The sequence below is a fragment of the Frankliniella occidentalis genome, unplaced genomic scaffold (genome assembly GCF_000697945.3).
Source record: "Frankliniella occidentalis isolate FOCC.00 unplaced genomic scaffold, Focc_3.1 Scaffold138, whole genome shotgun sequence".
NCBI lineage: Eukaryota > Metazoa > Arthropoda > Insecta > Thysanoptera > Thripidae > Frankliniella > Frankliniella occidentalis.
The window spans coordinates 227,421-239,541 of NW_026267265.1; the positions used below are offsets into that span (position 1 = coordinate 227,421).

A 12,121-nucleotide genomic window follows, 5' to 3' on the forward strand; every position below is an offset into this window, starting at 1 on the left:
CCCCTCCTCTTACCCGCTAGCTTCCCCGTCTTACTCTCCCCCGCATCCCTCCTCCTCCTCCTACATCTCACCCCCCCCCCCCTTCCAATTCTCGCGCCGTGTACTTGATGTCACACGTAAATTTGGTCGTTAACGAGGAGGAAGCATAGGAGAGGGTGGGGAAGGAATGAGTAGGCGGGAGCGGGCGTGAAGGGCGGTAGAGGGGGGAGGGGGCAGCGGGACTTCTCTTCTCCTCCTCAGCCCGTCCTGCTTCAGGCGCACGGAGGAGGGGAACCGCATGCGCGCGGAGCAGGAGAAAGGGAAGCAGGAAAACTGCCATCGTGCTTAAGGTTTGATGCTCGAGATCAAAACGAATATAGTCGTGTTTTCCTGGATATGAGCGACAAGGTCGTGGTATTCCCCCTCCCTGCTCGGCGGCGGCCTGACGGTGTGGCCTCAATCCTTTTACTTCCTTGCTCCAGGACCAGGGCGGCCTTGCCCGTCTCAAGGTTCAGCGCTGCCCGGGGGGTGGGGGGGTCACGGCGTGGCGTCTTGTTGATACAGTGTTCCTCGCCTCATCCCCGCGATTTCGTTTACTCAATACAGGGTGTCCGGTTGGTCGGGGCCGCCATGGACGAACGGACGAAGAGAGTAGGATTGCGACTTGCAAACCAGATGTTATGAATTTTAGCGTCTTCTACTCCCACCTACTTCAAACATTTTTTACATTTTTCAAGTAAAAGGGGTGGCCATCATTGAGCAGATCCATCTCATAAGGTGGCCATCATCTTACCCTACAAGAAAAATAAAAATTTTCCCACGGGGCTAAGAAAGAGACAGTTCCCTCGACCTCGAAAAGGCCACACACACGTTACACCCGAGCCCCTGCTCCCGTGCGGCCCGGTTCCAAAAGGAGAAGCGCGTGCAAGAGAGAGGGGTGTCACGTTTTCTCCTTTCTGGTATAGACAGTCTTGGGGACTATCTAAAAATTGACACATTGACACAACGTGTTTTTTTTTTCTGCTTATGCTGTACCGGATTCATGCGTGCGGGCGGGCTTGCCTATCGTCGCTCGCCATGGCGCCTTACGTCCCCGTGCGAGTATGCAACCCGTCCGCACGCATGAATCCGGTACTGTATAAGCAGAAAAAAAACCACGGCGCGGATCACCCACCCTGAATCATTCTTAACTAGGCATTGTTATAGACAAAGAGGCTGATCCCTGGTCGCGGAAGCGATGTGCGTTTCCGTTGTTTTGTGATTTTGTTATGTTGGCAATTAATTATCATGGGGAAGTAATTTTCACCTTTTTTCCTCCTTAGTTTTTTTGTACCCATTTTGCCCATTTACTCGACGCCGCTCCTCGTGCGTACGAAATACACCTCAGTTCTACGATGCCGTTCTCATGCGCAGGCTTGCCAACGCACAGACTGCAACATGAGGCGTATTACGTACAAGCAAGCGCTCATTTTAACTTTGACCTCAGTTATCTTTCCAACTGTAATAATTGCTCGAGAATTAGTTTCGCAGCAATTTTTGTTGTACTCTCATCAGAACAACATATCTCTGACTCACATCAACCCTGTAAACTTTATCATTGGGGAAGGTTGGATCCCCATAAGTTGGGCCGTGATCTCCCAAACTCCTGGGGGCTACTCGACTCGATTGTTAAGGCTTCGCCTCTTATTTTTATTCAGATTCTTTATTTCTTATTGCTTTAAGGCTCAGCCAATTATTTCAGTGGTGTGAAATGTTCAAAGTTTCACTTACAAATGTATCATCTGCTAAAACGATCAAGGTAAGTTCGGACTGTGTCTTGCGAGTGGATCGGTTCGTCCTCCGCAAGATGCGTAGGGTGCAACGTCTCCCCCGGCCGCAGGCTGATCCCCCACCCTCCTCCCACACTTCATCATCCTTGTTGGATCGAGAGATCCTCGACGCAGAGCCAGCCGGGGGGTTGGGAGGGGAGGTGAGTGCGGGGGAGGATGGGTGGCCAATCAGATTAAAAGCGGAGCCGGATCGCGGTGAGTCTCGGTGCGGTGCGGTAGGTCGGGCCCCGCTGCTGCCGACCAGGCCTCGCCCCGGCTCGCCTCGCCCGGCCAGGCCCCCCCCCCCCCTGGACCAACTGCTTTCGTTTGAGGATTGGCCAAAGAGGGTTTTCCTGCCTCCGATTGCACTGCAACGAGCGACCGGGGGAGGCGTTACTCCCACCGGCAAATGGGTCCGAAAGTCTCTACTCTTACTCGCTCTTTCCCTCTCTCTAGCTCTGTCCGATGTTTCCTCCGTTTGCAATCCCCCTCATCGCTCTTCTCATCCATTTTTTTGAGCCCAGTTGAGCGAGGGGTGGCCGCCTGATAGGCGCTCTGCTGCGAGCCCGCTACACGTCGCTCCGCCCGAGGTGCCTCAGGGGTGCGGGCCAACACAAGCGTACTGAATAACGTGTAGGTAAAGGTGTGGGCTCGCACGCACAGCGGCAAACCTTTACAGAGGTCCTGTTGGTTGTAAATGCGTCTGAAAAAGCGAAAAAATGTGTGGTGATTTGTTTCAACACGCCTAGCACATTTTCGTTCGGGGGTTGGGGGTACTCTTCCCCTTCTGGCACTTAGAGTTCCTCTCTTGCCGCTTTAGATCTGCCAGCGTATACGTATACTACATTTCCCCGTGACGCCACGTTTACCTCTTTGTGTTTGCAGTAGAGGGAGGTGCTGCCATTGGCGTAGCAATGGAGCTGGGCGCCGCAGGGCCACCGGCGCTTAGCCGCTCAGAGACCTGCTTTTCTACTCCCCGCCGCTCCGGCGCTCCGGACCAGCATTCCACACCTCCGCGCACCTCATCCCATCCTTCCTTATCCTTCAGCCCCCCCCCCTCTCTCTCTCTCTCTCTGTCTCTCTCTCAGCTCGCCATCTCTCTCTTCTCCAAAGTTGGCCTGCATAATTTATTCTCCGAGTGTCAGATTTAAATGATTCATTGTTCGCCGGAGCGGGCTTGGCCTGGGCGCTGGGCTGGTGGGTCGCGCGGGGAAAAGGGGGAAGGGAAGGGGGATGGGGGGAGGGGTCTGGTCTCCCTCACGCTCTCGCTCCCCCGGTGCCCCTTTGGTCTCAACATAAGAATCCGCCGTAACTCCGGTCTGTGACGCTGGCCCCGCCCTCGCTCCCCGCTGGGACGCCCGGTGCCGGCGGCTGGCATCGACATGACAAGTTGTTATCATCATCACAATGTGAATGTGCACGCCGAGGTGCGCGCCGCGGGGTGCGGGAGAGAAGGGTCGCAATGCGATGAATTACGGCTGTCGCTCAACACACCCGTGGCGGCGGTGGTCGCGGAGGAGGAGGAGAAGGAGGATGTGGTGCTGGTGACGGTGCTGCGTTCGATAGGGGTACAGAGATGTGAGCGCCGCCCAGCCTAGCCGAGTGGCAGGAATTGAGGGAGCAGGGGCAGGGGAGCGGGAGGGGGGAGGGGGAGGAGCACTGAGGCCGGAGGAGCGAGTGGGATGGGAGATGGAGATGAAAGGGTAATGGCAAGGAGATGATGGTGTGCGGGAGGGGAGGGGGGAGGGGAAGGAGCAGGAGGGGAAGGTTGCTGAAACGTCAAGCATTTGCTTCCACTTGCTCGCCCCCCTTCCCCTTCCTCCGCCTTCCACCGCCTTCTTTAGCGTTCCTCGTTATTTTTCCTTGTTTCCGACGCACCGCGTCGCACCGCATGCAGATCGCGAGAAATAAACGAATGAAAGTGCCAGCGAGGGGGATGGGAGCTCAGCGCCGCTCAGCGCAGCCAGGGACCGGGGGAGGGGGATGAGAGGGGAGTGGAACTGTAGTGCGAGCGGAAACGTGTTGTTGAAAAGTGTTCTGTGCTGTGTTTGACAAAATTAAACGACGGGTATTTCACCACGACGAATTATCATGTCCAAAGCTTCGCCATAGCAGCAAAAGCGGGCAGCAAATGAGTGTATTATCTTTCACTTGGAGATATCCAGGCGATCCGCGTGCTGCTGGTGGGGCGGAGCCTCCCTCTCCGTGCTCTCCGCTCAGCTTCCGGAAATGGAGACGTGGAGTGGAGCGAGTGAGTGGGACAGACAGAGAAAGCGGCAGTGTTTGTGTGTGGGGCTGAGTGAGAGAGAGAGAGAGAAAGTGAGAGGGGGGGATAGCAAGAAGAGACGGGAAAAGACTAAAAGGTGGCGAGGCCGGGAGAAGCGGGGGCGGGGGCGGGGGCTGAGCCTCACGACGCGGTCTTTTTAGAATGGAGGAGCTCACGGTGCACCGAAAGAGTCAGGACGCGGAAATGGAAGCAGAAAGGGATGGGTTGCTGAATGCTCCGAGCCGAGCCGAGGTTCGAGGGCCTGGAGCGCGCAACCGGGGAGCGTCGGCGGGGCGCAACGTCAAGATGGGGAAAACGTTGAATATTTGATCCGGCGAGGATCCTCATATTGCTGGTCTAACGTCCCTCTTTTGGCGCTTTGCTCCGTGAGCCTCGAATGTCCGGGAGCGGCCGGCAACAGCCGCCCACGCATCGAGGGGTGGCTCCCACGAGAGTCCCAGGATTCTACCCCCCACAGCGAACGTTCCCAGAGGCGACGCTAACCGTGCCTGCCCCTGCCGACGGCGGCGATTAGGATCGTTGGACACTTTCCGAATTCAAAAGAGTGCACAATGTAGTCTTCCCTACAAGAGAAGTAGCCGTAGTTGTTTAGTACATAGCGACGGGCGACGAGCGCCTGCAATGCGCTGGGTAGGCCGACCCGCCAAGCAGCTGTGTGGAGGTGGTGGCCCGCCCTGTGACACGAGCATGTTTACGCCACGACGCAGCTCCAGACAGCCAGCTTCATAAGAACACAGAGTCCGCTTTGCTCACAACCATACCCCCAGACCATAATTCCCCAACGCAGACATGAACGATCAATCAACAGACGGAAGTACGGAAGTACGCTTGTACGCTTTTCACACCGTAGTCATTGTCGACTTCCGGTGATCGGAAGGGAACAGCCGCTTCCAAACCACAGTGGCCAGAACATGCGGGTAGGTGATCTGCGCAGTCACTCTTTTTCTGACCATACCATACTGCACCGGATTCAGACGTGCGTGCGGGTTTCATGCTCGTACGGGGCCATAAGGCGCCAGGCGCCACCATGAATGACGGAAGCAAGCCCGCCCACATAACCGAAAAAGGGGGACGGCGCAGATCACCACAAGATCAACAACTCTTTACTTCTGGAGGTATACCTATGATGAATCAAGGCGGTTGAATCCGTACGCTGGTTAAATTACTGCACAGACCATGGAGAACTGATTATGAAGATTCAGGTCTCACAAGATGCCAGGAAAACGGAACTGCTAACACCACCGCTTTTCGAGCTAGTCAGAAAGCAACCAAGGAATTCCCACACACAGCCCGCTTATTTCGCCGTGAGCCGAACCCCGGTTGACCTCTCACAGAGAAAAAAATGTCAAGAATTATTATTAAGATAGTGTTTATTTAGAATGTGATGTTAGTGCCCAGTATTGACATTTATAATTGAGAGAATATATTTTTCTTGTGTGAAATTAGATTTACATTTACTTTTTTTGTTCTTTTCTTGTATTAAATATCTCTGAGTAAATAATTAAGTTGGTTCATACTTTTTTGGACAGAAGTACATATATAAATTAGACGACAAAAAATTCCAATCCCAAAATACCGGTATACAATCTGAGTAACCAATGTAAGATCTGGCCTTCCCTGCTGCGGTTAATAACTAAATATTAGTCATTCTATCTGGTGAATCAACTCATCTCCCTCCTAGTAATCCCCAAGAAAACCTCATCTAGTTGCTCTTTAAAAGCAAATCAGCAAAACAAAATAAATAATCTTTGTGATGCCCTACTGAGAGGACAATTTTGAAAATTTGACTAGAAAAACTTCAAAACTCAAACTACCGAGGAAGGATACAAAATCTGTGAATGATAACATTTTGTTTCAATGAAGGTTAAGATGACTAAAGGAACCCAGAAAGAGTTAAATAATTTAGTTGATTATTTTTATTAGATTGTGTCTTATAAAGATTCCAGTCAAAAAACAGTTACATCTGTTCTTAACATAGCATACTTTCAAGTCTCTGAGCAGTCCCATTAGTTACATGGATCCATGAACACTATTACTTTAAAAGAAAACAATCTGACACAAATACATCTATCTTAACCACACAACAATATTAATAAAAAATTACTTGTAGAATTCATGTTCAGATTCTTCCTTTTTGATGTTATTTTTGTAACCTTTCTCAAAGTCTTTAGCCAGGACAATGTATCGATTTTCTCGCACAGCATGCATTCCAGCCTGGTAAGTAAAAACAATTACATTAGTACCATATGAATTATAAGAGAATAAGGCATAAACATATTATCTTTGGTAGGAAATTTACCTCTTGACAAATTGCATTGATATCAGCACCAGAGATATGATCTGGTCTGGCAACATAGTCCTCTAAATCTACCTCATCACTTAGGTTCATTCTAGCAGTGATAGTGGAAAATACAAGACGTTTCTGCCTTCTGTCAGGCAACGGAAACTCAATTTTACGATCCAAGCGCCCAGGCCTGAGCAGGGCTGGATCCAAGGTATCAGCTCTGTTTGTGGCCATAATTACCTGAAAATTCAATTATATGTATTAGTAATATATTGGTGACATTGATTAATAAACACAGCTATATCAAAAAGAAAATCGAAGAATGATCTGAAGAATAGTTCTAGAAATATTTACCTTAACATTTGTGGTTTGATCAAACCCATCCATTTGATTCAGGAGCTCCAACAAAATTCGCTGCACCTCTCTATCAGCTCCTGTCTGTGCATCAAAACGCTTTGTGGCAATAGCATCAATCTCATCAATAAAGATGATAGCAGGGGAATTTTCCTTGGCGAGCCTAAACACATCTCGGACCATTCGGGGCCCTTCACCAAGGTATTTTTGAACAAACTCAGATCCCACCACTCTGATAAAGGCAGCTGAAAACAGATACAAAAGTAAATCACATGCAGATATTTTGAACTATACTTCCAATATTCCAATTACTACATGGTTTTCCAAAATACCTGTGGTATGATGGGCAACAGCTTTAGCAAGCATAGTCTTGCCACAACCAGGTGGACCATACATTAACACACCTCGTGGAGGGTCAATACCAATCTGTTTGTAAAGTTCAAAGTGGGTCAAGGGCAGCTCCACAGCCTCACGAATCTCCTGCTTTTGCATGTCCATTCCACCAATATCTGCGTACTGAACATCAGGTTTTTCATCTAAAATGAAATAATTTCATTAATTAATATTTTGACTTGTGCACATTAGAAAATTGGGTATATTGCAAGTTTATAGAACTTTGAAAGGAACACACCTGCTTGAAGCATTGATATTGAAGAATCTGCTTCAGGAGGTAAGACGTCCACAAGGGCATTACTATGTTTATGTAACGCAACACTGGCGGATGGCTTCAGTAACTCTCGGTCAATAGTAGAGAGAATTCTGACATAATAATTGGAACCTAGAAGAAAAATTTGATCAAAATTTACCAGTTAGAAACCAGGACTAGAAACACAATATTTAAAAACAGGTATATATTTTCCTACCTGTTGTGCTGCCTACAATTCCAGTGTTTTGATCAACAGCTTCCAGGAACTGTCCTATGACAAGTGGGACACTTTGGATTCTTTTAACCTCCTCTTGTGCATGTAAATATTCTTTCTTGAGGTTTCGTTGCTCATCTTTAATGTATTCCTCCTGAACAGCTAGGAACTCAAGCTGCCGTTGAAGAGTCTGAAACAAAACAAAATACGATGTGAACCCCGAAAAATAGGAAAGGGGGAGATTGTCACAGAATTATATCAATCAATAAAATTGAACACTTACCTTAAATTTGGTGTATAGGTCCTCTACATCCAAATCATCAAGGGGGCTACATTGTGGCAGAAGGGTAGGTTTGGAATCCAAGCTAAGATCCTCCTAAAGCAGAAAAAGAAACATTTTTAAAGATTTCAATGAGACAATAAATGTCTCAAGTCTAAACATGTAAATTAACACATTTAAAATAGTATTAGATGCAAGCATTGGTCCAAATGGGACACGGTTGCTGTCACAAAAGCCATTGCTATGACAGGCATTAATTCATTACAACAGCAGGTTAGAGGGGACTAACAACAAAGGATAATAACTAGGAGTAAGTACAGGTCGAAATCGACGAGTTGCGACAAAAAAGGTATGGGGAGAATATAATAACATTGGTTACTTTATAAAAAGACATCTGACACAGATATACTCTATTAAACTCGAAAGTAGAGAAAAGAGAATATCCTAACCCCAATGACGTTTACACACCTGATGACCGGTATTAAACACCAATTTATTTCTTAAAAATCCATTCCCCGGACTTGGAAAATCGATTTGACGTTATCCAAGGGGATAAAGTGCAACATAACTTGGGCTATAAGTGCAAATTTAACAGATTTCTCACCTTTTCGGAGACGATAATGCCGATTTCCTCCATCTTTACTGACTGGAGTTCAGACAGTCATCGGCATCACCTACGCCAACATCCCAAATTTGAAGTGGGAAGGAAGAAGTAAAAAATCTTCTATAAGCAATAAAGATGAGAGACAGTATTTTAAGATAACAACAATTTATTTTAAATATTTAGCAACATTTCTTTTCACTCAAAGTATTGTTCAGAAAATAATTCGATTTTTGGTGCCTGAACTGTGAATAACGTGTTAGGGTGTTTCTGTTTACTTTGTTGGTCTGCCTGCGCTACTATTTGTAGTTGACAGTCACAGTTGACAGTCAACATTCAACATGGCGATGATGATGAATGGAAGGAGTTCCGCATCAAAAATGGAGCTAGCAAGCCCATATATTCCATCTTATGACCCAACTACTCCATGGCAAGCGGAACATAGAACCGGGGTGAGTGTGGAGAATTTTCATCGTCTAATTCAGTTGTTTCACAAATTTTAACATACCCCGGCTGTGGTACCATAACCTACTGGACCTAAGTACGCTGAATCATGTTTACAAAATGTTTCGTTTAAACGTGAATTCAGCGACCTTATAATCAGGGCAATACTTATGTTGCAGAACTACTCGTACATGTGCTATGATTGAGCTATGTTTTCTCAATTTTTCAGACCACCATTATGGCTGTTGAGTTTGATGGAGGAGTTATCATTGGTGCTGACTCCCGATCCACAACAGGGTAGGTTTCTACAGTCTTTATTTGTGAACTAATTCAAAAATGAAAGATTGAGCATTATTATATTCAATTATTCTTTTCAGTGTATATATTGCAAACCGTGTGACTGATAAGCTCACCAAAATCACTGACAATATTTATTGCTGCCGTTCTGGCTCATCAGCTGACACACAAGCAGTTGCAGATGTTGTTCGCTATCATGTTGGCATGCATAGGTAAACTGTCCATGACTACTCTTGTTACTTTAACATACTCTCTGATCATTACATATATAATCATACAATTATGACTTTTTTGCCCAATGTAGGATGGAGCTTGGAGAAGAACCTCGGGTTGAAGTAGCAGCATCTCTCTTTCAAGACATGTGCTACAATTACAGAGATTCTATCACTGCTGGTATTATTTTAGCAGGCTGGGATCCTTACAAGGGTGGACAGGTATGTTATTACTCCTACATCATCCTATTGTACCATTTTAACATCCTACTTGTGCACCATTTTAAAAAAACTTTTTTACCTGAATATAGGTCTACACTATTCCTCTTGGTGGCATGCAAGTCCGCCAGAAGGTGGCAACAGGCGGTTCTGGAAGTACTTATGTCTATGGCTATGTTGACCAACATTTCAAACCAAATATGACTCAGGACGAGTGCATGAAGTTTGTTTTGAATGGTAAGAGTTTTGTTTTTTACTCGTTCTTTACCACCACCTGCACCAAATCAGTGGTAGAAGAACGAGTATTGATCTCAGTGCGATGTCACGCGTAACGCTATTCATGCTCGGAGTACAGAATATGTACACTTATGATACTTGTACCATTCGAAACTGGGAATGTTGTAGGCGTGACCAACAATGGACCTTTTTTCAAGTTTGACACTACTTTTTTGAGAACTCTTAACAAAATTCGCCGGTTTTCGTTCTAAGTCGATAGACCCGTGCCGCACAACGAATCTTCATCTTGGAACACGAAGCGCATACAGACATGACAATACTACCATTCGAAACTTCGTTTGCTAGTATTACTGGAAGCAATGAAGATTGTTTTGGTCTAATAGCAAAATTTTGAGAACTCTTAACAGATTTCACAAGTTTTCAGTCTAAGTCCCGTCTGCCGATGTTGCTTCTGCTATTGTGCCGCCAACTGTAGATTCATTTTCATTTTGGTTTTCACGGAACGCGCATCTTTTTGAAAGCGCCGACTTTTGCAACAATGCTCTTGTCTTGTGACCTGAAGGGAATACCGAGAATAGCGCCTGTTTTAGCCTTCTTTTTAATTTCGTCATCATCCAGTTTCATATGGTACATGTTTAATAATAATATATATTCTCAGAGAAACGTGACACATGTTGACAGAACAACACTCGTTGATTCTACAACCATATAGATGTAAAGCAACTGAGCACTGAAAAGGTCTCTGTAAAGAACGAGTACCAGTATTCACACAAAATTAATTTTGTGTTTTCTTTCCTCCTTGTTTAATCATTAAGTTAATTTCAAAAATTAATTGTAATCACTAAAATCTTGGCATTTTATTTCAGCTATTACATTGGCTATGCTTCGTGATGGTTCCAGTGGAGGTTGTGTTAGGCTTGGTGTCATTACTAAGGATGGCTGTGTAAAGCATTGTGTTTTGGGAAATGAACTTCCGAAGTTCTACATGGGCTGAAAGTTTAAGTATCAACAGAAGAATCTACATTTCAAGAATCTTTCTGAGGTGGCAAAATTCATTTATTGTTGTAAACGGAGGGGGTTTACTTTTTTTTTTAAATTAATAAATTGTGTATCAGTGACGTCTTGTGCACAATATCTTTTGCATTAAATGCCATTTATTACATCCTACATTTATTATTTCATAGAGGATTTTCCTTAAGAGCACTTTCTTTTCAAGATATACCCAGTGGTCTGAATTCAGGTACTGTCTCTCTTGGCCATCTTTACTTTTACTCGAGCAGTACAATCAAACTCTCAACTGACGAAATCTTCACCGAGGGGTCCGCGAGGCACTCCCACCCGCTGGCCGCCGGCGTCGGCCCGGCGTCTGCCCCCCACGACGCTGACGGGACGGCGACTGACTGCCCCTCCGAAGCACCACCAGCTCGCCGGGCCGTTCAGTGTTCAGTGGCGAGGCGAGGCGGTCTGAGACACGGCCTCGCGCCGCTGCAGCGTGCCGCCGCGTGCCTGCCCCAAGGCGTACCCGAGGTCGCACCGCGCGCTAGTCCTGGTACCTGCAACCCTCTCCAGGTATGGTGAACGTGACGCTGACTCTTCAAAAATATTTTCCTTCTTGGATAGTGGTGGAGACGGCAGGCGAGTCACCATGGGGGAAGACCAAACAGCCGCCTGACGGCCCTCCCACCAGTATGGTAGGGAGGGCAAGCAGGTACACGTAGCCAGCGAGATTTCGAAACACCCTCTCAGTCGCGCGGCCACGCTCGTTACAATTATAACAGCGAGCCGAGAAACTCAACAACGTTTCGGTTGAACTGCCTCGCGCGCCCGCGGTGAGCCCCGGGTGGGACGGGCGGGGGTGCATTCCCCGCACTTCAACAGCGCCTCGATTGTCTGTTTGCCAAACAGCGGTGGCGGGCCAGCTGCGACTCCTCTCTCGACCACCGCGTCACCCCCCGCAGGAGCTTCTATCACCGCGGGGCGCGCCGCGGCAGCCGCGGGCAGTGCATACCTCGCGAACAAGCGCCGCGAGAGCCCGGCGAGCCACCGGCGAGTGCATCGGGGGCTATAAATACAGCGTGGGATGGTGTGGCGGGTCGCGGCGCCCCGCGATCTGCCTTCATAACTGAATGGGGCCGCATCGCCGTCGTGGAACATGCGCTCCTCCTGCTTCGCCAGATGTCATCGCCCTGAGCCAGACTGGCGCGGCAGTGCGGCTGGGGAGAAAGGGCGAAGACTCGCGCCATCGCGGAGAGGGGGGGG

At 47.7% G+C, this 12,121-nt stretch overlaps 2 protein-coding genes across 2 annotated transcripts; one reads left to right on the forward strand and one right to left on the reverse strand.

The window, feature by feature from the left end:
- Positions 1 to 5,972: 5,972 nt before the first annotated feature.
- Positions 5,973 to 8,595, reverse strand: LOC113208104 (26S proteasome regulatory subunit 6B). The gene is made up of 8 exons (XM_026424967.2): positions 8,457 to 8,595; positions 7,856 to 7,948; positions 7,576 to 7,762; positions 7,344 to 7,490; positions 7,045 to 7,248; positions 6,713 to 6,957; positions 6,374 to 6,598; positions 5,973 to 6,288 (listed from the first exon to the last, which is right to left on the reverse strand). Exons 1-8 carry the CDS (start codon positions 8,487 to 8,489, stop codon positions 6,175 to 6,177), a joined length of 1,248 nt encoding a protein of 415 aa, XP_026280752.1. The 5' UTR covers positions 8,490 to 8,595; the 3' UTR covers positions 5,973 to 6,174.
- Positions 8,596 to 8,739: 144 nt separating this feature from the next.
- Positions 8,740 to 11,024, forward strand: LOC113208107 (proteasome subunit beta type-6). The gene is made up of 6 exons (XM_026424970.2): positions 8,740 to 8,905; positions 9,127 to 9,194; positions 9,275 to 9,406; positions 9,499 to 9,628; positions 9,718 to 9,862; positions 10,729 to 11,024. The coding sequence occupies exons 1-6, from the start codon at positions 8,795 to 8,797 to the stop codon at positions 10,854 to 10,856; spliced, it is 714 nt and encodes a 237-aa protein (XP_026280755.1). The 5' UTR covers positions 8,740 to 8,794; the 3' UTR covers positions 10,857 to 11,024.
- The last annotated feature ends 1,097 nt before the right edge of the window (positions 11,025 to 12,121 follow it).

Coding starts and splice junctions, on each gene's coding strand:
- LOC113208104 (XM_026424967.2), bottom strand. CDS start 8,489: ATGGAGGAAATCGGCATTATCGTCTCCGAAAAG. Junction 7,949..8,456: donor GCATTATCGTCTCCGAAAAG/GTGAGAAATCTG, acceptor TTTCTGCTTTAG/GAGGATCTTAGCTTGGATTC. Junction 7,249..7,343: donor AATATCAATGCTTCAAGCAG/GTGTGTTCCTTT, acceptor ATTTCATTTTAG/ATGAAAAACCTGATGTTCAG.
- LOC113208107 (XM_026424970.2), top strand. CDS start 8,795: ATGGCGATGATGATGAATGGAAGGAGTTCCGCATCAAAAATGGAGCTA. Junction 9,407..9,498: donor TATCATGTTGGCATGCATAG/GTAAACTGTCCA, acceptor TGCCCAATGTAG/GATGGAGCTTGGAGAAGAAC. Junction 9,629..9,717: donor ATCCTTACAAGGGTGGACAG/GTATGTTATTAC, acceptor ACCTGAATATAG/GTCTACACTATTCCTCTTGG.